This window comes from Ovis aries, chromosome 18, assembly GCF_016772045.2.
Source record: "Ovis aries strain OAR_USU_Benz2616 breed Rambouillet chromosome 18, ARS-UI_Ramb_v3.0, whole genome shotgun sequence".
Lineage (NCBI taxonomy): Eukaryota > Metazoa > Chordata > Mammalia > Artiodactyla > Bovidae > Ovis > Ovis aries.
The window spans coordinates 43781227-43803800 of NC_056071.1; the positions used below are offsets into that span (position 1 = coordinate 43781227).

The window sequence follows — 22574 nt, forward strand, 5'->3', positions numbered from 1 at the left end:
TATCATATAAAATTATAGTGGGAAATGGCAACCCACTCCAGTATTCTTGCCTAGAAAGTTCCATGAACTGAGGAGCCTGATGGACTACAGTCCATAGGGTTGCAAAGAATTGCACACTACGGAGTGCGCACGTGTGCGCACGGACACACACACACACACACACACACAGCTCATCTTCACGCTGATGCTCATCCTCTGGCTTTAAAAATAAAGGATACAGTATTTTATAATTAAAAAAAAAAGGGCTAGAACAAGTGGATCCGGATTCTAGTCTGATTTACTAGTAAATAGTCTTGTCTCTTAGCCAGTGGCTCAGTCTTTCTATAGTTTTGTTGAAAGATTGGGATATAATTAGTCTGTAATATTACGATTTTATCTTTAATTGAATTGTTTGAAATAATTATAAAATTTATACTTGAATTTTATCTTTAATTGAATTGTTTGAAATAATTATAAAATTTATACTTGAATTTTTCTCTTGAATTCGTCTCTTTTAATACGATTGACGTATTAGTGAGGAATTGTTCTGATATGAGAAAAAATAGTTTTGTTTTACAGTGATACATTTTACAGGAAAGGCTCTCCATTGTGCTGACAGGGGGCCTGCCTGTATTTGAAAGGGGCTACAGGAACTCACTATGAGTTTTTTATGAAGTAAATATTTGCCTCTTTATCACATACAGATTTAGATATTCTTAAACAACTTAATTGCATGTAGTTCTCTGTATACTTAGATTCTTAGTTTCTAGTTTTAGTTCATTCATATATTTGACATTTCATCATTAAAATTTTTAAGTTGAATTTAAACAAAAGCACCATATGTTAAAATACTTTAAAAAGTGAGTTATTTGGTATTGTTAGTTAAACATGGAACGATTCTTTCTTCCTGGTTATGTGTGATCTATTTTTTTTTTTCCAGAGTGAAAAGCTTTTGTTATATGATACAGTACAGAGTGAGCTAGAGGAGAAGATAAGAAGGCTTGAAGAGGACCGGCACAGCATTGATATTACCTCAGGTGAGGGGAATGCTGTGACTGTCATGTTTAAGTGGCACTAAATCTTTGTTTTACTGAGGTGTCTCTTCATATCTAGTCTCTTATACAAATGGTATATAAATGAAGTGTCCTAATGAGAGGGCAAGGAGGAAGACTGCTAAAGAATTTGCTGTGATTGTTGCTTTAATTGGGACTCATACTTCAGAAGGATATAGAAAATGTAGCACATGAAAAGGAATAAAATAGAAGTGTGACAGGAACAACAGGCATGAGGATAATACACTGTAAGAACAGTTAAGAATATTATTACAACATAACAGTAGTATTGGAAGACAGCTACAGTATATATTCTTTCCTCTAAGTCTTGAAAGATTGTCATGTGGAAGAAGGAATAGAAAGGACCTTTTCTCTTGGTCCTGCACAAACTAGGACAAAATGATGGATATTATAAGGAGGCAGATTTTTGTCTCAAAAAGAGGAAATACTTATTAATAATTAGATTAGGCCAAAGTGAAATTGGCTTTTTCAGGGAAAGGCTTTCTACACCTTGGAAGATTTACTGGGCTATCCTATGGTTCTTGGATGAGTATTATGTTACTTGTTTTAAATTCTGTTTGTCTAGGATACAATAGGCAGAGCAGACGAGCTGAGCTCTCGTGCCATTGTTCGACTAGTTGGCTGGCCATCGTTGACAGTTTTAGCTTTTCTAGGTCAGTCTCTTCTTATAATTGAAGTGATGAGACTGTCTGCCTGAGAGGTAGCTTCGAAGATTAGTTGAGACCATTCATGTGATGAATATTTAAGTGCCTGACATATATGTTCATCAGTTACTAGGCATTAGGTGGCAAATTGAATTTTATTCTAATGAAAGAAGAGGAAAATTCATAAATATATAGCTGCTCATTAAATTATATGTAGTCATATATATATATAATATATACCCATATTTATAGCATATAAACATAGCCACCAATGTAGTTTTGCTACTATGAAATTAGTCTTTTTTTTCCTTTGATCTCAAGAAATCAAGTAATACTTAATTTTTATTTACTTGCCAGAGCTGTGGAATGATGAGCTTCAGTCAAGAAAAAAGAGGAAGGATCCTTTCAGTCCCGACAAAAAGAAGCCAGTTGTTGTGTCAGATATCCTTTTTCAAATTTTCCGGGTTTTTAAATTTTTTTTTTTAGTTGTTTTAATGTATGTTTTTTCACTGTGCCTATCTTTGTAACTTTTATTAGTATACATTATCTTTATTTGCATGATCCTGTAGTAAGAGATGATTTTTAAAAATGATTGAAAGCAGAAGGGTATAGTTTAGATTAAGCCAGGTAGAGAGGATAAGAAATTTAGCCATGATCTCAACACTGAAAATTAATGTGGCTTTGTAGATCACAAGGGCTTTGAAATGAAGCAGCTGTTTATTAGATAGTGTGATTGCTTAATTCTCACGTGTACTTTTTGACATTTTTAATGTCTCTGAAACTGGAATGTCTTTAAATTACATTAATATACACATTCAATCTTGGCATTCCCTATGGTACCTTCCCCTGGCTCCTGCTTTCCCCCTTACCCACCTCAAAACAGTGATTAGGTTGTTGGTTTATTTTACTGTCAGAGACACCATAGGATTAAGAGAATATGGTTATAATATCTGAAGTACTAGAACATACTTAACGCTGGTAAGTTTTTTGAAAAACAATTTGGAGTCAGAATTCAGCATGCTGATGGTTTCTGTCTGAAGTCGTTGTTCCAGTCTCTGAAAAACAGAAATTTGGAAGTATAGTTTAAAATTGAAATTCTTACAGCTAAACTGACCTTGACTTTTCAACGTCCGTATATAGTTTATATGTTACAAGATCTTGATATTCTTGAAGACTGGACAACAATAAGGAAGGTATGATTAAAGAGCAATGGAATTCAAGTATATTTTTTGTAGTCTACTTTTTAAGAGTGTATAATTTTTCACTAATACATCAAAATATTGTTGTAAATATGCTTTACTTTGCAACAGTCTCTCTAGGCAGTCATTACTAATACAGATATCTGTGGATTGCAAGAGTATTTTATGAGAGGCATGCTAGCAGTTTGATTCTATTTTTTCCTGTGATAACGTAATTAACAATTTATGCAAAAGTATGCAAAAGTATTTTGGTTGCCCCAAAACAGTAATGGATTACCATTCTGTGCCTAGGGCTTAGCCTGGTACTGGCTCACAGAAGGCACTCAGATATATTTGTTGAATGAATGAAAGTGAGTGAATATTTGAACCTTTATTATACATTTTTGCATTTTGTCATTAAACATTGAAATGTTAGAAGATTTTCTGTGCTTGTTTGAAAGTGGAGACTTGTTTTCCTATTAAAATTTTCCATTCTCAGAAGCTTCTTAGTTGAGAATTTGAGATTATATTAGGTATTGATAACACCTCTAGAATAAATTTTTATTCTTTTTATATTCCCATGGTTTTAAACATTACCAACTTATTGAAGCAGATCATATTTCACTGTTTGTTATTAAGCTTGTAAATTTTATATATTAAATGGATATCGAAATATACTTTGATTTTGAACTCAGACATCTTTCTTCTTCTTTTTTTAATTAAGGCAATGGCTACACTTGGTCCACATAGAGTGAAAACAGAACGTAAGTCATTTTGTCTGAGTTCAGAAATCTCTTTGGAGACTTTTTAAGTCAATTACATACTAAACCACTCCCCCGTCACTGGTTTCATTTAATCAGTGAACGCTATATGCAGAACTGTGAAAAATTCTTCTGGAGACTTTGCCTCATGTAAAAGTTTCAAGATTTATGAATGGAATGTATTTCTTCTTTAGTGCTTCAACTGCATTACAGTTGCTAATAATGGATCAGTAATCTTAAAAGTATGTATTTAGTGTTTTTTAATGGGCTCAGTAATTCTATAGGGGAGGTGTCTAGAGTCCATGGATGGCCTTCAGAGAGCCTGTGAATAGGAATTGTGGACTTTCAATTCCTCAAGCCTCTGGAATTGTGCACAAAGTTACTTCTGTACCTATATTTTCTATGAGAGAGATTAGAATGCTGGCAGTTGGGTTCATCAAAAATCCTGAAATCACTGCTGAAGTAGTGACGGACATTACTGTCTAGAATAATTTCTCTGTTTCTACCTTCTTTCACTGTATAGATTTGAGCCATGGATTCCTTTAAGAGTCTGACTACACTGTTGAGTGGGTCTCCTCCCCAGCCCCTGTTATCTTTAGCATGTGTATTCTTTGTTTTCTTCATGGCACTTACCACAATTTGTAATTTTTTGATTGTTTACATGTTTACCTGTCTCCTGAGAGAATCGTAAGCTCCACAAAGGTCAGAAATCTGTCTGTTCAGTCACAGTGCTCAGAAAACATTTGTTGAATGAATGAATGAGTGAATACTTACTGAAAACCTTTTAAATACCAGGCACTTTTTGAGGTCAGTGAATGTAGTGGTTCAAGAGTTGAACCTCCTGGAACTTCCTTGAGGGAGGCAGAATGATAATGTATATGTAAATAGATGACTAACTAGATACTGACAAATTGTAATAATTGCTATGAAGGAAATATAAAGCTGTGGTGAAGATTACCTGAGGAGTGGGTAGAGTGGTTGGGGAAGACCTTTCTGAGGTGGTGACATTTGAATGATGCAGAGGGGTATATTTCATGGTGTGCTTTTGACAGTGTGCTTCCATAAAGAATTTTTTTTTTTTCTGCATGAGTTTATCTGATGAATCTCAAACCATTTCTAGAATTTCAAAATGAAAATTCTACTGAGGACATTTGCTTTTTAGAATCAAAGGGCTGGGAAATTCTTGGAATATATGTTAAACTTTGCTTTTTTGAAGTGTCAGTTGAGACAATAAAAAGTGTCAGGCGAGACAATATGAAAAAATATAATTTTCAGTGGAGATATGACAACTCAGATTTTAAATCTTACTTAAAATGGCACTAGTAAAGCATAATGCATCATCTTTTCTCCTTACACTTGTCTAGTTATTGATTTATTATATATTGTTTGTGTGTGTGTTAGTCATTCAGTTGTGTCCGACTCTTTGCACCCCATGGACTGTAGCCCACCAGGCTCCTCTTTTCATGGAATTTCTCCAGGCAAGAATAATGGGTTGCCATTCCCTTCTCCAGGGGATCTTCCCCACCCAGGGATTGAATCTGAGTCTCCCGCTTTGCAGGCAGATTCTTTACCCTCTGAGCCATCAGGAAATTTTCAGTGGAAATATGACAACTCAGATTTTAAATCTTACTTAAAATTGGCATTAATAGTGGATAATATATCTGCTCTCTTGCACTTGTCTAGTTAATTGATTTATTATATATATTTTTAGCTTTTTTAAATAGCTCTATTAAACACTGAATTATATAAAAAAATGTAGGAAATGAAATTCTCTTTGTTTTTATTAGATGTAGGTTTGTTATCTGAAAAAGTATTTTTAGTGTTTTTTCACATATATGGGTGGATTGGTATTAATGCTTAAGTGTTCTGCACTTTTGTTCCTCTGACAATGTCTTATTAATATAACAGTTTTTGAACTGATCCCTTTAGCACCTGTGAAACTGGAAAAACACCTGCACAGTGCTAGATCCGAAGAGGGAAGGTTATACTATGACGGTGAATGGTATATACGTGGACAGACAATATGTATTGACAAAAAAGATGAATGTCCTACAAGGTAAAAAGCCTTTATTGTTTCAGTGCTGCTCAGTATTAGAGTGTACTGAGTTGTTGTCAGTAAATTTTTGCTGCTTGTGTAGTGCATTCCTAATACCTTAATATGTGCCTGTGGATTTCTTTCTTTTTGTGACGTATGATTTGATTAGCATGTTTGAACACCAGTGTTAATGTTAACTTTTGGGGGTATATTTTAGTATTTTGTATAAAAAAAATTGCATCAATCAAAATGGGAAAGGAATTGAAAATTAGTGAAAATTTAGAGTGATGGTAATTAAAGTATAACTTGAAAACTGAAAATTGCCTTTTAGAAGATTCAACCTGTCTGAGCTTAAATAAAGTTTCTATAATCATTTATAGAGCCTTCTAAGTTTTCTCTGGTGTGGCCTTTGGAAAATATTAATGTGCATCACTTCTTTAGTTCCTTTATAGTTTATTATTTAATCCTCAGAGTTTTTTTATCCTCTACAGTAAGAAAATAACTTTTTCTAGGTAGTAATAGTAAATAAGGTGTTTGCATTTATTACTGAATACTCGTTTCAGGAGCAGATTTTTCTCATAAAAGTCCATTGAGCTAATTAATTAGTAGGTTACATATATAATACTCCTGGATTTTTTGCTTTATCTTATTGCTTTTGAGTCATATAACTACTACCACTTAGGATCTGTGTGTATGCATGCTAGTTGCTTCAGTTGTGTCAGATTCTTTGTGATCCCATGGACTGTAGCCTGCCAGGCTCCTCTGTCCATGGGATTCTCCAGGCAAAATACTGGAGTAGGTTGTCATGCCCTCCTCCAGGGGATCTTCCTGACCCAGGGATTGAATCCATGTCTCTTAGATATCCAATATTGGCAGGTGGGTTTTTTACCACTAACACCACCTGGGAAGCATATATATATATATATATATATATATATATATATATATATATGTATGTATGTACACATATATATATACACATACATACATACATACATATATATATAAAGTACCCCTGGCTTCTTTGCCTTATCTTATTGCTTTTGAGACATATAACTACTACTGTGTACCATAAATGTGGTTAAAAAGGAAATGCTTGTGCTCAGTCACACAGTTGTGTCTGACTCTTTGCGACCCCATGGACTGTAGCTGGCCAGACTCCTCTATCCATGGGACTTTCCAGGCAAGAATACTGGAGTGAGTTGCCCTTTCATTCTCCAGGGGATCTTCCTGCCCCATAGATCAAACCTGTGTCTCCTGTATTAGCAGGTGGATTCTTTACTATTGAGCCACCAGGGTAGCACTAAAAAGGAGATAAAATAGCATAAAAGAGGATTAAACACAAACATAGTTTTAGAAAGACTTCTGTTAGGTTGGTGCAAACGTAATTGTGGTTTTGGACTGTGAATTTTAAATCATTGTTACTAGGTTCAAACACATCTTTATTAATCAAAATAGGAACCATTACAATCAGCACATTTTTGCCAATGGGAAATTAGTTTATTTCTGTAGCATAAAAATCCATGGATAGAGATGTGAACTCTTTCTTGGAAAACATTTTCGGCACCCTGCTGGTTGTAGAAGCATTTTCCCTGCAAGAAGTTGTCGAGATGCTTGAAGAAGTGGTTGTCAGTTGGCGTGAGGTTAGGTGAATATGGCAGATGAGGCAAAACTTCGTATCCCAGTTTGTTCAACTTTGAACTGGTGGTGGTGCAACGTGTGTTTGGGGGTTTTTGTGGAGAAGAATTGGACCCTTTCTGTTGACCCCTGCTGGATTCAGGCATTGCAATTTTCAGTGCATCTCATCAATTTCCTGAGCATACTTCTTAGATCTAATGGTTTTGTCAGGATTCAGAAATCTATAGTGGATCAGATGGGCAGCAGACCACCAAACAGTGATGGGGACCTTTTTTTGGTGTAAATTTGGCTTTGGGAATTGCTTTGAAGCTTCTTCTTGATCCAGCCACTGAGCTGGTCATCACCGGTGGTTGTATAAAATCCACTTTTTGTTACATGTCACAGTCCAGTCGAGAAATGGTTCATTGTCACTTCAGAACAACGAGTGTTTTGATTTTCAGTCAGCTTGTGAGGCACTCACTTACTGAGCTTTTTCACCTTTCCAGTTTGCTTCAAATGCCAAATGACCATCAGTTCATTTCAGTTCAGTTGCTCAGTCGTGTCCGACCCTTTGCAACCCCATGGACGGCAGCATGCCAGGCCTCTGTGTCCATCACCAACTCCGGGAGTTCACCCAAACTCATGTCTGTTGAGTCGGTGATGCCATCCAACCATCTTATCCTCTGACGTCCCCTTTTCCTCCTGTCCTCAATCTTTCCCAGCATCAGAGTCTTTTCAAATGAGTCAGCTCTTCACATCAGGTGGCCAAAGTATTGGAGTCTCAGCTTCAACATCAGTCCTTCCAGTGAACACCCAGGACTCCTTTAGGATGGACTGGTTGGATCTCCTTGCAGTCTAAGGGGCTTTCAAGAGTCTTCTCCAACACCACAGTTCAAAAGCATCAATTCTTCGGCACTCAGCTTTCTTTATAGTCCAAATCTCACATCCATACATGACCACTGGAAAAACCATAGCCTTGCCTAGACAGACCTTTGTCTCTGCTTTTTAATATGTTGTTTAGGTTGGTCATCACTTTCCTTCCAAGGAGTAAGCATCTTTTAATTTCATGGCTACAATCACCATCTGCAGTGATTTTGGAGCCCCCCAAAATAAAGTCGGCCACTGTTCCCACTGTTTCCCCATCTATTTCCCATGAAGTGATGGGACAGGATGCCATGATCTTAGTTTTCTGAATGTTGAGCTTTAAGCCAACTTTTTCACTCTCCTCTTTCACTTTCATCAAGAGGCTCTTTAGTTCTTCTTCAGTTTCTGCCATAAGAATGGTGTCATCTCCATATCTGAGGTTATTGATATTTCTCCTGGCAATCTTGATTCCAGCTTGTACTTCATCCAGCCCAGCATTTCTTATGATGTACTCTGCGTATAAGTTAAATAAGCAGGGTGACAATATACAGCCTTGACGTACTCCTTTTCCTATTTGGAACCAGTGTGTTGTTCCATGTCCAGTTCTAACTGTTGCTTCCTGACCTGCATCCAGGTTTCTCAAGAGGCAGGTCAGGTGGTCTGGTATTCCCATCTCTTTCATAATTTTCCACAGTTTATTGTGATGCACACAGTCAAAGGCTTTGGCATAGTCAATAAAGCAGAGATAGATGTTTTTCTGGAACTCTCTTGCTTTTTTGATGATCTGGCGGATGTTGGCAATTTGAACTTAATGATCAATGTTGAGTTCTTCAACAACTTCTTGTGTAGTTGTAATAGGATCAGCTTTGATGACGGCTTTCAGTTTCGTTGTCAACTTCTGATGACTGGCCACTGCACTCCTTATCTTCAAGCTCTCAGCTCCTTTGCAAAACTTCTTGAGCCACTGCTGCACTGTGTGTTCATTAGCAGTTCCTGGGTCAGGTGCATTGATGTTGTGAGTTGTCTGTGCTGCTTTACGACCCATTTTGAACTTGAATAAGAAAAATCACCCAAATCTGCTTTTTGTCTAACATCATTTCCCTTGTCTAAAATAAATATAAAATACACAGCAAGTAATAAGTCATTAGCAAAAAAACATAAAGTGAGAAATGTATGTTAAAAAATGATGTATAACATAACCGCATTTATTTAAGAATGTATTCCAATATCAAATGGCAAAGTTCAACAATGCAAAACTACAATTACCTTTGCACCAACCTAATAAAGATTAATAGTGTTAAAAAAATATGTATGAGTACCATAGATACTTGACACTGGGAATTAAGATTTGTATTTAGAACATATCCTACAACCATATCAATATGAGTTGGAGCTGTAATACCATACAAGAAGTGGTTTTAGCTCCAGTTTTTTGTCTTTTGGAGTTGGGTGGGAATGGACAATGTGCTTTTAATAGTTCCAAGAGTAAATTTTACCAACTCTATTAAGAAAAGAAAGGAGATAATTGTGTTGTTGAATGTGGTGTTTTTGGCAGCATGCCCTGCTAGTAGCATTCTGATAAATGACAATTACATACCTGAGTCCACCCTTACAGTCCAGCTATTTTGGTTTTATAGCTAGTGCTCTAAAAGTGGAGGAGGCATATTGTCATTCATTCATTCATATGTTTTTTTTTTCTTTTTAGTGCTGTAATTACAACAATTAACCATGATGAAGTTTGGTTTAAGAGGCCTGATGGAAGCAAATCTAAGCTTTACATTTCACAGCTACAGAAAGGAAAATACTCAATTAAACATTCGTAATCATGATTTAAGTGTTATCTAAATCTACCTTATTAGTGTTACCAAGTATGATGTGCCATGGGAATTAAAAAATGTATTCAATAACTTAATATTCTCATTGAATCATGAGAGACTGTGTATTTATAGGTAGTACTCTAAGTAAACCTCATGTTGATATGTTATTAAAAGAGACAGTAATAAAAGTTTAGTCACGATCATTACATTTATTTGCCTTTTTGATCCAATGACCAATAGGTGTATATGGTAGGGTTTTCTTACTAAACTTTTTCCTTTGGTTTTTATGTAAATCTGTCTTACCTTTAGTGAACTGTGTTAGCAATGGCGACATTTATCTGCAGTTTTCTTGATTTTCAAGATCTTTTCTCTGATCATATATTTGTAAATAAGCCTGATAAAATGTTTCCTATAAATGGTTTGTAATAGCACATTCGTGTTAAATCAAAACTGAAATTTAAACGTATATATGTGAGTATGTATAGATGGCTTCATCAGCTTATTTAGAACTGATGGCCTTACTTTACAATCTTATTTTACCCAAATTAAGCTATTCGGCTGGAAAGCTAAAAGGAGCACTTTTGTAGACTAGCAGTTTTCCTTCTCCTCTTCCTTGATTGTATGGTGGTGACCTATTTTTACAGGTCATACTTTATGTTGATTAGCAAAGTTAGTGTCAAGTAATAACATGCTTCTTCCTGTGTTTCTCGTGAATCTTTGGAAGGCAGGTATTGATGCCTGGTATTTATGATACAGTATGTAAGTGGGTGGACAGTAACTGACAGTATTGTGGTACTTGCTGTACATGTCTGATCTTTTGAAACAGATTTTTAGTAAGCATTTTCCAGAGGTAAAACTAGGTTCATATCCTAATTTTATTTCTAGGGCAAAATAGACACGGATGATCTCCTTGAATCTATTCCCAAATTAATATTTTTATCTTTGGTGTTTCTACACTTTAAGGCCATTTCGTGCAATTTAGAAAGTATTGGCCTCTTTTCCCCTAGTCACATTCAAAATTAACTTCTGAAACCTCAGGAACAGTACAGAGATCAAAGCCCTCAGTATGGCAGCACAATTGGCAATAGTATGTATTAGGGTACAACCAAATCAGGTATTCCTTGTGGTCTTATGCACTTTAATTTCTGTTATTTTGAGACTTAAGAGGATGAAGAAGAGATCTACTTATTAACACTTAGGGCAGGAATATCTGCATTTTTCCGTTTGTTTTCTCACCGTTTTACCTCTGCAGACATCTTCCTGTGCAGATCACTACTTCAGAGTTGCCAAATGTTAATTAAAATATTTGACTTCTGAAACTCGTTATCAGCAAAGTTATGAATGTTGTTCTATTTCTAATTAACCTTAGCAAATGTACATAATATCATAATCTGATAGTATTTGACAGTACTTATGTATACAATGTTTCATAAGCATTTTTAATAAGATTTGTATTTTTAAATTTAGTATATAATAAAAAGATGTGTTTGAGTGTCATTCGTAGTGTCTTGAATGACTTGTGCATGAGTTCTTTTATTATTTATAACCTGTCTACTTCTGAGAAGGATTTGAGCCAGTTTACATTAATAGGTATGGAGTGTTGAACAAATGTTACTTCTTCTCTCTTTCAACCTCTGTTGCAGATATTTAAGACAGCTAAGTTATACTTAATTTAAATATATGCACATATGTTCTACTTTAATAAAAATATATTGTATAAGTTCTGAAATTGTAAGTAGAAGTCTTTAATTTAAAAACCATGATTTAGCACATTTACTTTCAGAACTTCAATGTTTATATCAAATAAAACAAATTCCATAGTATTGATGCTGATTCAGGTAAGCATATGCTTGACTGTGATTGAAGTACTATAAAATAGATTGTATTGTTGTCAGTTTGCCATTTGACTTCTGCTCAAATAGTTTAGGGAAACTGTTCAGTTCAGTTCAGTTGCTCAGTCGTGTCTGACTCTTTGTGACCCCGTGGACTGCAGCACGCCAGGCCTCCCTGTCCATCACCAACTCCCTGAGTTTACTCCAACTCATGTCCATTGAGTCGGTGATGCCATCCAGCCGTCTCATCCTCGGTCGTACCCTTCTCCTCCTTCCTTCAATCTTTCCCAGCATCAGGATCTTTTCAAATGAGTCAGTTCTTCACATCAGGTGGCCAAAGTATTAGAGTTTCAGCTTCAACATCAGTCCTTCCAATGAATATTCAGGACTGATTTCCTTTAGGATGGACTGGTTGGATATCCTTGCAGTCCAAGGGACTCTCAAGTCTTCTTCAATACCACAGTTCAAAAGCATCAATTCTTCGGTGCTCAGCTTTCTTTATAGTCCAACTCTCATATCCATATATGACCACTGGGAAAACCATAACCTTGACAGACCTTTGTTGGCAAAGTAGTGTTTCTGCTTTTTAATATGCTGTCTAGGGGAATTGTTAGAATCTGCAAAATGTGATGTAGCAGCTGCTGATAACCCTACAGTCAGCCTCTGTCTTAGGATCAGTATGAGGACTTTTCCTGTCTCAGCTTCCAGGATTTCATGTTTAGTTATCCCTCCCCAACATTTCCCATTAAAAGAATCTAATCATTACTAATCTGGTTCATCACTAAAATTAGTTAGCACACAGTAAATGCACACTCATTTCTGTCCTTTCTTCTCACTGGCCCCTGAGTACTTTTCATTGCAAACTGTCACATAAAAGTCGTTTTGATATATGTATTGTTACTCAGTACTCAGATACCCCTGGACAGAAACATATACAATCTCAAATAATTGATAATTATTTTAAAAGAAGAACAAGAATGTTGTCTGTTATTTCTGATTTTGATTTTGGATCCACTAAGTCCAGTACACTAAAATTGAATTAAAATGAATTTATAAGATAAGGAAAATGGATGTAGGATGAATGAATACCCTAGTTAGGATTTATATAGTTTCTTGCCAGGTTGGAATATAAACTATTTTAATTGCTAAAGATGAAGAAATCTGAAGTATTTTTAAAAGAACATGCAAGCTCAGAATGGAGTTAGGGAAAACACATGTTCCTTACATTGTCTTCATGGATGAACTGCCAGAAGTATGCCTGATATATCAGGTGGGATTAATTGAGGCATTTCCATCATTGGTCACTGTGGTGCAGAGTCTTGTCCTTTACCTTCATAGGCCCCAAACTTAAACTTTATCCATATGCCCTTTCGTGTCTGCCCCCCACTCCCAATTCATATATTAAAGCCATCACACCCATTACCTCAGGACGTGACTGTATTTGGAGATGGGGCCTTTGAAGAGGTGATTAAGTTAAAATGGGTGTTTACATTAGGTCCTCATCCAATCTGACCAATGTCCTTATATTTTTTATTTTCAAAATTTCTTTTGAGGAAATTTGGACACAGAAAAATTTGGAAAGCAGATGTGTGCACGCAGAGGGAAAGACCATATGAAGACAGAAGTCCACTGCCTGCAAGCCAAGGAGAGAGGCTTCAGGAGAAACCAAACCTGCTGACACTTTGATCTTGGACTTCTGACCTCTAGAGCTGTGAGAAAATGCATTTCTGCTGTCTGAGCCACCCAGTCTGCGGCATTTGTTATGGCGAGTCTGTCAAACCAGTAACACGCCCTGAGTTGACCACTCCGGGAAAGTTAGACCAACTCACTCACGATTGAACTGACAGCTGTGTGTCGATTCAATAATTTACATTGGGAGATATAACTGAGAAGGGGACCTGACTCAAGTCAACTACTTGGCATATTGTTTCCTTCTAGGAAGATCTGTGTGAAATCACTTGGAATCCAAAGATTGGTTTGTTGAAACCTTAGGGAGTCCACCTGTCCTCTCATTATGCTGGACACATTGTTATAATCTGATTTTTAAAAAATTCTATTAATATCTGTTCTACAGCAAAGTGATTCTTGTACACATATATATTCTAATTCATGTTCTTTTCCATTATGATTTATCACAGGATATTGAATATAGTTCCCTGAGCTATGCATTAGGATCTTGTCATTTATCCATCCTATATAGTTTGTATCTGCTAGTCCCAAACTTTGAATCCATGTTTCCTCAACACTGCTTCCACTTTGGCAACTGCAAATCTGTTTCCTATGCCTGGAAATCTATTTCTGTTTTATATATATGTTCATTGATGCTTTATTTTAGATTCCACATACAAGTGATATGATACGGTATTTGTTTTTCTCTTTCTTTGCTTAGTACGTTAATCTCTATGCCCATTCATCTTGCTGAAAATGGCATTATTTCATTCTTTTTGTGGTTAGTAATCCATTGTACACATACACCACATATTTTTTTTTTTAATGTGTTCAGTTCAGTTCAGTTCAGTTCAGTCGTTCAGTCGTGTCCGACTCTTTGCGACCTCATGAATCGCAGCACGCCAGGCCTCCCTGTCCATCACCAACTCCCGGAGTTCACTCAGACTCACGTCCATCGAGTCCGTGATGCCATCCAGCCATCTCATCCTTGGTCGTCCCCTTCTCCTCCTGCCCTCAATCCCTCCTAGCATCAGAGTCTTTTCCAATGACTCAACTCTTCTCGTGAGGTGGCCAAAGTACTAGAGCTTCAGCTTTAGCATCATTCCTTCCAAAGAAATCCCAGGGTTGATCTCCTTCAGAATGGACTGGTTGGATCTCCTTGTAGTCCAAGGGACTCTTCAAGAGTCATCTCCAACACCACAGTTCAAAAGCATTAATTCTTCAGCGCTCAGCTTTCTTCACAGTCCAACTCTCACATCCATACATGACTACTGGAAAAACCATAGCCTTGACTAGATGGACTTTAGTCAGCAAAGTAATGTCTCTGCTTTTGAATATGCTGTCTAGGTTGGTCATAACTTTTCTTCCAAGGAGTAAGCATCTTTTAATTTCATGGCTGCAGTCACAATCTGCAGTGATTTTGGAGCCCCCCAAAATAAAGTCTGATACTGTTTCTACTGTTTCCCCATCTATTTGCCATGAAGTGATGGGACCAGATACCATGATCTTCGTTTTCTGAATGTTGAGCTTTAAGCCAACTTTTTCACTCTCCTCTTTCACTTTCATCCAGAGGCTTTTTAGCTCCTCTTTACTTTCTGCCATAAGGGTGGTGTCATCTGCATATCTGAGGTTATTGATATTTCTCCCGGCAATCTTGATTCCAGCTTGTGTTTCTTCCAGTCCAGCGTTTCTTAATCGGCTGTACTGGGTCTTAGTTGCAGCATGTCAACTCTTGTTGAGACATATGTGATCTGTTTCCCCACCAGAGATCGAACCCAGGCCCTGTGCTTTGGGAGTGCAGAGTCTTAGCCACTGCATCACCAGGAAGGTCCCAACACCACACCTTCTTTTTTCATTCATTTACTGATGAATATTTGGGTTCTTTTTATGTCTTCAGTTCAGTCGCTCAGTCGTGTCCAACTCTTTGCGACCCCGTGAACCACAGCATGCCAGGCCTCCCTGTCCATCACCAACTCACGGAGTCCACCCAAACCCATGACCATCAAGTCAGTGATGCCATCCAACCATCTCATCCTCTGTCATCCTCCTCTCCTCCTGCCCTCAATCTTTCCCAGCGTCAGGGTCTTTTCAAATGAGTCAGGCTCTTCGCATCAGGTGGCCAAAGTATTGAGTCTCAGCTTCAACATCAGTCCTTCCAGTGAACACCCAGGACTGATCTCCTTTAGGATGGACTGGTTGGATCTCCTTGGAGTCCAAGGGACTCTCAAGAGTCTTCCCAATACCACAGTTCAAAAGCATCAATTCTTCAGCGCTCAGCTTTCTTCACAGTCCAACTCTCACATCCATACATGACCACTGGAAAAACCATAGCCTTCACTAGATGGACCTTTGTTGGCACAGTAATGTCTCTGCTTTTTAATATGCTGTCTAGGTTGGTCGTAGCTTTCCTTCCAAGGAGTAAGTGTCTTTTAATTTCATGGCTGCAATTACCATCTGCAGTGATTTTGGAGCCCCCCAAAATAAGTCTGACTCTGTTTCCACTGTTTCCCGATCTATTTGCCATGAAGTGATGGGACAGGATGCCATGATCTTAGTTTTCTGAATGTTGAGTTTAAGCCAACTTTGTCACTGTCGTCTTTCACTTTCATCGAGAGGCTCTTTAGTTCTTCTTCACTTTCTGCCATAAGGGTGGTGTCATCTGCATATCTGAGGTTATTGATATTTCTCCCGGCAATCTTGATTCCAGCTTGTGCTTCATCCAGCCCAGCATTTCTCATGATGGACTCTGCATATAAATTAAATAAGCAGGGTGACAATATATAGCCTTGATGTACTCCTTTTCCTGTTTGGAACCAGTCTGTTGTTCCATGTCCAGTTCTAACTGTTGCTTCCTGACCTGCATAGAGTTCTTTTTTGTACAGTTCTTCTGGGTATTCTTGCCACCTCTTCTTAATATCTTCTGCTTCTGTTAGGCCCCTACTATTTCTGTACTTTATTGAGCCCATCTTTGCATGGACTGTTCCCTTGCTATCTCTAGTTTTCTTGAAGAGATCTCTAGTCTTTCCCATTAGATTGTTTTCCTCTATTTCTTTGCATTGATTGCTGAGGAAGGCTTTCTTATCTCTCCTTGCTATTCTTTGGAACTCTGCATTCAAATGGGTATATCTTTCCTTTTCTCCTTTGCTTTTCGCTTCCCTTCTTTTCACAGCTATTTGTAAGGCCTCCTCAGGCAGCCATTTTGCTCTTTTGCATTTCTTTTTCTTGGGGATGGTCTTGATTCCTGTTTCCTGTACAATGTCTTAGCTATTGTAAAATACTGCTGCTATGAACATTACATAGAAGGGCATGTATCTTTTTAATTACAATTTTGTCTGGATATATGCCCAAGAGTAGGATTTCTGAATCATGGCAACTCCGTTTTTAGCTTTTGATTTGGTTTTTCCTGGTGTGCTGCTGACTGGGATCTCACTGTGAAGACCAGGTGCACAGCCCTCCTCTAAGTTCTTTCTATACTATGTACTTTGCCACTCTGCCCTGTTTATTGGACCAGTGTGATCCCTGGCTCATGACAGCCAACAATAATAATGCTTGTAATTTGAATGCCTGCCATATGCCAGGAACATTTTTTTTAAATTTATTTTTTATTAAAGGATAATTACAGAGTTTTGCTGTTTTCTGTTGAACCTCAACGTGCATCAGCCATAGGTATACATATATCCCCTCCGTTTTAAACCTCCCTTCCACCTCCCTCCCCACCCCACCCCTCTGGGTTGATACAGAGCCCCTGTTTGAGTTTCCTGAGCCATACAGCAATTCCCGTTGGCTCTATATTTTACCTATGGTAATGTAAGTTTCCATGGTACTCTTTCCATACATCTCACCCTCTTCTTCCCTCTTCCCAGGTCCATATGTCATTTCTCCATGTCTGTTTCTCCACTGTTGCCCTGTAAATAAATTCTTCAATACAATTTTTCTAGATTCCATATATGTGCATTAGAATACATTATATGTGTGTTATCTATATTTTTCTGACTCACTTCACTCTGTATAATAGATTTTGGGTTCATCCACCTCATTAGAGCTGCCTCAAATGCATTCCTTTTTATGGCTGAGTAATATTCCATTGTGTATATGTACCACAACTTCTTTTTACATTCATCTGTCATTGGATATCTAGGTTGTTCCATGTCCTAGCTATTGTAAATAATGCTGCAATGAACAGTGGGATACATGTGTCTGTTTCAGTTTTGGTTTCCTCAGGGTATATGCCTAGGAGTGGGATTGCTGGGTCATATGTTGGTTTTATTCTGGTTTTATTTCTAGTTTTTTAAGGAATCTCCATACTGTCTTCATAGTGGCTGTATCAATTTACATTCCCACCAACAATGCAAGAACGTTCCCTTTTCTCCACACCCTCTCCAGCATTTATTGTTTGTAGCCTTTTTGATGAGGGCCATTCAGACCCCTGTGAAGTAATATCTCATTGTGGTTTTGATTTGCATTTCTCTAATAAAGAACTATGTTGAGCATCTTTTCATGTGTTTGTTAGCCATCTGTATGTCTTTGGAATAATGTCTATTTAGGTCTTTTCCCACTTTGTAATTGGGTTGTTTGTTTTTCTGGTATTGAGTTGTATGAGCTGCTTGTAGATTTTGGAAATTTATCCTTTTTCTGTTGTTTTGTTTGCTATTATTTTCTCCCATTCAGAGGGTTGTCTTTTCACCTTGCTTATAGTTTCCTTTGCTGTGCAAAAGCATTTAAGTTTAATTAGATCCCACTTGTTTACTTTTGTTTTTAGAGGTGGGTCATAGAGGATCTTGCTTTGATTTATGTCCTCAAGTGTTCTGCCTATGTTTTTCTCTAAAAGTTTTATAGTTTCTCGTCTTATATTTCGGTCTTTAATCCATTTTGAGTTTATCTTTGTGTATGGTGTTAGGAAGTGTTTTAATTTCACTCTTTTGCGTGTAGCTGTCCCGTTTTCCCAGCACCATTTATTGAAGAGGCTGTCTTTACCCCATTATATATTCTTGTCTCCTTTGTCAAAAATAAGGTACCCATGGTGCATGGGTTTTTTCCTGGGTTTTCTATCTTGTTCCATTGGTCTATATTTCTGTTTTTGTGCCAGTACCATACTGTCTTGATGACTGTAGCTTTGTAGTATAATCTGAAGTCAGGAAGCTTGATTCCTCCAGCAGCATTCTTCTTTCTCAAGACTGCTTTGGCTATTCGGGGTCTTTTGTGTTTCCATATGAATTGTGAAATTTTTTGTTCTAGTTCTGTGAAAAATCCTACTGGTAGTTTGATACAGATCACATTAAATCTGTAGATTGCATTTGGTAGTATAGTCATTTTCACAATGTTGACTCTTCCTATCCAAGAACATGGAATATCTCTCCATCTGTTTATGTCATCTTTGATTTCTTTCATTAGTGTCTTATAATTTTCCGTGTACAGTTCTTTTGTCTCCTTAGGTAAGTTTATTCCTAGATATTTAATGTTTTTGTTGCAATGGTGAATGAGGGTGATTCCTTAATTTCTATTTCTGATTTTTCATTGTTAGTATATAGAAATGCAAGTGATTTCTGTGTATTGATTTTGTATCCTGTAACTTTGCTAAATTCACTGATTAGCTTTAGTAGTTTTCTGATACTATCTTTAGGGTTTTCTGTGTCCAGCATCTTGTCATCTGCAAATAGTGAGAGCTTTACTTCTTCTTTTCTGATCTAGATTCCTTTTATTTCTTTTTCTTCTCTGATTGCTGTAGCTAGGACTTCTAGAACTATGTTGAATAATAGTGGCGAAAGTGGACAACCTTGTCTTGTTCCTGATCTCAGGGAGAATGCTTTCAGTTTTTCACCATTGAGAATAAAGTTTGCTCTAGGCTTATTATATATGGCCTTTACTGTGTTGAGGTAGGTTCCTTCTATGCCCATTTTTGAAGAGTTTTAATCATAATTGATGCTTTTGAACTGTGGTGTTGAAGAATATTCTTGAGAGTCACTTGGACTGCAAGGAGATCCAACCAGTCCATCCTAAAGGAAATCAGTACTAAATATTCATTGGAAAGACTGATGTTGAAGCTGAAACTCTAATACTTTGGCCACTTGATGCGAAGAACTGACTCATTTGAAAATACCCTGATGCTGGGAAAGATTGAAGATAGGAGGAGAAGGGGATGACAGAGGATGAAATGGTTGGATGGCATCACCAACTCAATGGACATGAATTTGAGTAGGCTCCCGGAGTTGGTGATGGACAGAGAGGTCTGGTGTGCTGCAGTCTATGGGGTTGCAAAGAGTCGGACATGACCAAGCAACTGAACTGAGCTGACTGAATCATAAATGGGTGCTGAGCTTTATCAAAGGCTTTTTTGCATCTGTTGAGATTATCATATGGTTTTTATCTTTCAATTTGTTAATATGGTATGTCACATTGATTTTCGTATATTGAAGAATCCTTGCATCCCTGAAATAAACCCAACTTGATCATGGTGTATGAGCTTTTTGATGTGTTGCTGAATTCTGTTTGCTAAAATTCTGTTGAGAATTTTTGCATCTATGTTCATCAGTGATATTGGCCTGTAGTTTTCCTTTTTTGGTGTTGTCTTTGTCTGGTTTTGGTATGAGGGTGATGGTGGCCTCGCAGAATAAGTTTGGAAGTGTTCCTTCCTCTGCAATTTTTTGAAAGAGTTTTAGAAGGATAGGCATTAGCTCTTCTCTAAATGTTTGATAGAATTCTCCTGTGAAGCCATCTGGTTCTGGGCTTTTGTTTTTTGGGAGATTTTTGGTCACAGCTTCAATTTCAGTGCTTGTAATGGGTTGTTCATAATTTCTGTTTCTTCCTAGTTCAGTCTTAAAAGATTGAACTTTTCTAAGAATCTGTCCATTTCTTCCAGGTTATCCATTTTATTGCCATATAGTTGTTCGTAATAGTCTCTTATAATCTTTTGTATTTCTGCATTGTCTGTTGTAACCACTCCTTATTCATTTCTGATTTTGTTGATTTGATTCTTCTCTATTTTTCTTGATGAGCCTGGCTAAAGGTTGGTCAATTTTGTTTATCTTCTCAAAGAACCAGCTTTTAGTTTTATTAGTCTTTACTATTTTTTCTTTCATTTCTTTTTCATTTATTTCTGCTCAGATCTTTATGATTTCTTTGCTTCTACTAATTTTGGGTTTTTTTTGGTTCTTCTTTCTCCAGTTGTTTTATGTATAAGTTAGGTCGTCTATTCAATGTTTTTCTTGTTTCTTAAGGTAGGATTGTATCGCTTTAAACTTCCTTCTTAAGGCTTTTGAATATAGTGAAAATGAGTATACTACCCAAAGCAATTTACAAATTCAGTGCAATCCCTATCAAGCTACCAGCCATATTTTTCACAGAACTGAACAAATAATTTCAAGATTTGTATGGAAATACAAAAACCTCGAATTGCCAAAGCAGTCTTGAGAAATAAGAATGGAACTGGAGGAATCAACTTGCCTGACTTCAGGCTCTACTACAAAGCCACAGTCATCAAAACAGTATGGTACTGGCACAAAGACAGACATATAGATCAATGGAACAAAATAGAAAGCCCAGAGATAAATCCACACACATATGGACACCTTATCTTTGACAAAGGAGGCAAGAATATACAATGGAGTAAAGACAATCTCTTTAACAAGTGGTGCTGGGAAAACTGGTTAACCACTTGTAAAAGAATGAAACTAGATCACTTTCTAACACCATACACAAAAATAAACTCAAAATGGATTAAAGATCTAAATGTAAGACCAGAAACTATAAAACTCCTAGAGAAGAATGTAGGCAAAACACTCTCCGACATAAATCACAGCAGGATCCTCTATGATCTACCTCCCAGAATTCTGGAAATAAAAGCAAAAATAAACAAATGGGATCTAATTAAAATTAAAAGCTTCTGCACAACAAAGGAAAATATAAGCAAGGTGAAAAGACAGCCTTCTGAATGGGAGAAAATAATAGCAAATGAAGCAACTGACAAACAACTAATCTCAAAAATATACAAGCAACTTATGCAGCTCAATTCCAGAAAAATAAACGACCCAATCAAAAAATGGGCCAAAGAACTAAATAGACATTTCTCCAAAGAAGACATACGGATGGCTAACAAACACATGAAAAGATGCTCAACATCACTCATTATTAGAGAAATGCAAATCAAAACCACAATGAGGTACCACTTCACACCAGTCAGAATGTCTTCGATCCAAAAATCTGCAAGCAATCAATGTTGGAGAGGGTGTGGAGAAAAGGGAACCCTCCTACACTGTTGGTGGGAATGCAAACTAGTACAGCCACTATGGAGAACAGTGGGGAGATTCCTTAAAAAATTGCAAATAGAACTACCTTATGACCCAGCAATCCCGCTGCTGGGCATACATACCGAGGAAACCAGAATTGAAAGAGACACATGTACCCCAATGTTCATCGCAGCACTGTTTATAATAGCCAGGACATGGAAACAACCTAGATGTCCATCAGCAGATGAATGGATAAGAAAGCTGTGGTACATATACACAATGGAGTATTACTCAGCCATTAAAAAGAATTCATTTGAATCAGTTCTGATGAGATGGATGAACCTGGAGCCGATTATACAGAGTGAAGTAAGCCAGAAAGAAAAACACCAATACAGTATACTAACACATATATATGGAATTTAGAAAGATGGCAATGACGACCCTGTATGCAAGACAGGAAAAAAGACACAGATGTGTATAACGGACTTTTGGACTCAGAGGGAGAGGGAGAGGGTGGGATGATTTGGGAGAATGGCATTCTAACATGTATACTATCATGTAAGAATCGAGTCGCCAGTCTATGTCTGACGCAGGATACAGTATGCTTGGGGCTGGTGCATGGGGATGACCCAGAGAGATGTTATGGGGAGGGAGGTGGGAGGGGGGTTCATGTTTGGGAACGCATGTAAGAATTAAAGATTTTAAAATTTAAAAAATAAATAAAGGGAAAAACAAAACAAAACAAAAAAAAATGGCTTTTGCTGCATTCCATAGGTTTTGAGTTGTCATGTTTTCATTATAATTTGTTTCTAGAAATTTTTTTATTTCCCTTTTGATTTCTGCAGTAATCTTTCGGTTTTTTAGAAATGTGTTGTTTAATCTCC

General features: G+C 37.1%; 2 protein-coding genes across 5 annotated transcripts in view; one reads left to right on the top strand and one right to left on the bottom strand.

The window, feature by feature from the left end:
- The window catches only part of BRMS1L (BRMS1 like transcriptional repressor), a 43401-nt gene extending 31936 nt beyond the window's left edge, over positions 1-11465 (top strand). For 2 of the 4 annotated variants that reach the window (XM_012098824.4, XM_042235692.2), the window contains 6 exons: positions 920-1016; positions 2054-2137; positions 2825-2889; positions 3599-3638; positions 5544-5691; positions 9857-11465. In XM_012098824.4, coding sequence (XP_011954214.1) covers positions 920-1016; positions 2054-2137; positions 2825-2889; positions 3599-3638; positions 5544-5691; positions 9857-9974 — 552 coding nt within the window. In that variant the 3' untranslated portion in view covers positions 9975-11465. The remainder of the gene's footprint in view (positions 1-919; positions 1017-2053; positions 2138-2824; positions 2890-3598; positions 3639-5543; positions 5692-9856) is intronic. The other 2 variants (XM_004017898.4, XM_060401817.1) reach the window with 1 other exon arrangement.
- Positions 1-22574, bottom strand: part of LOC114109112 (large ribosomal subunit protein uL18-like) — a 638969-nt gene that overhangs the window by 365912 nt on the left and 250483 nt on the right. The gene's annotated exons all lie outside the window — the stretch shown is intronic.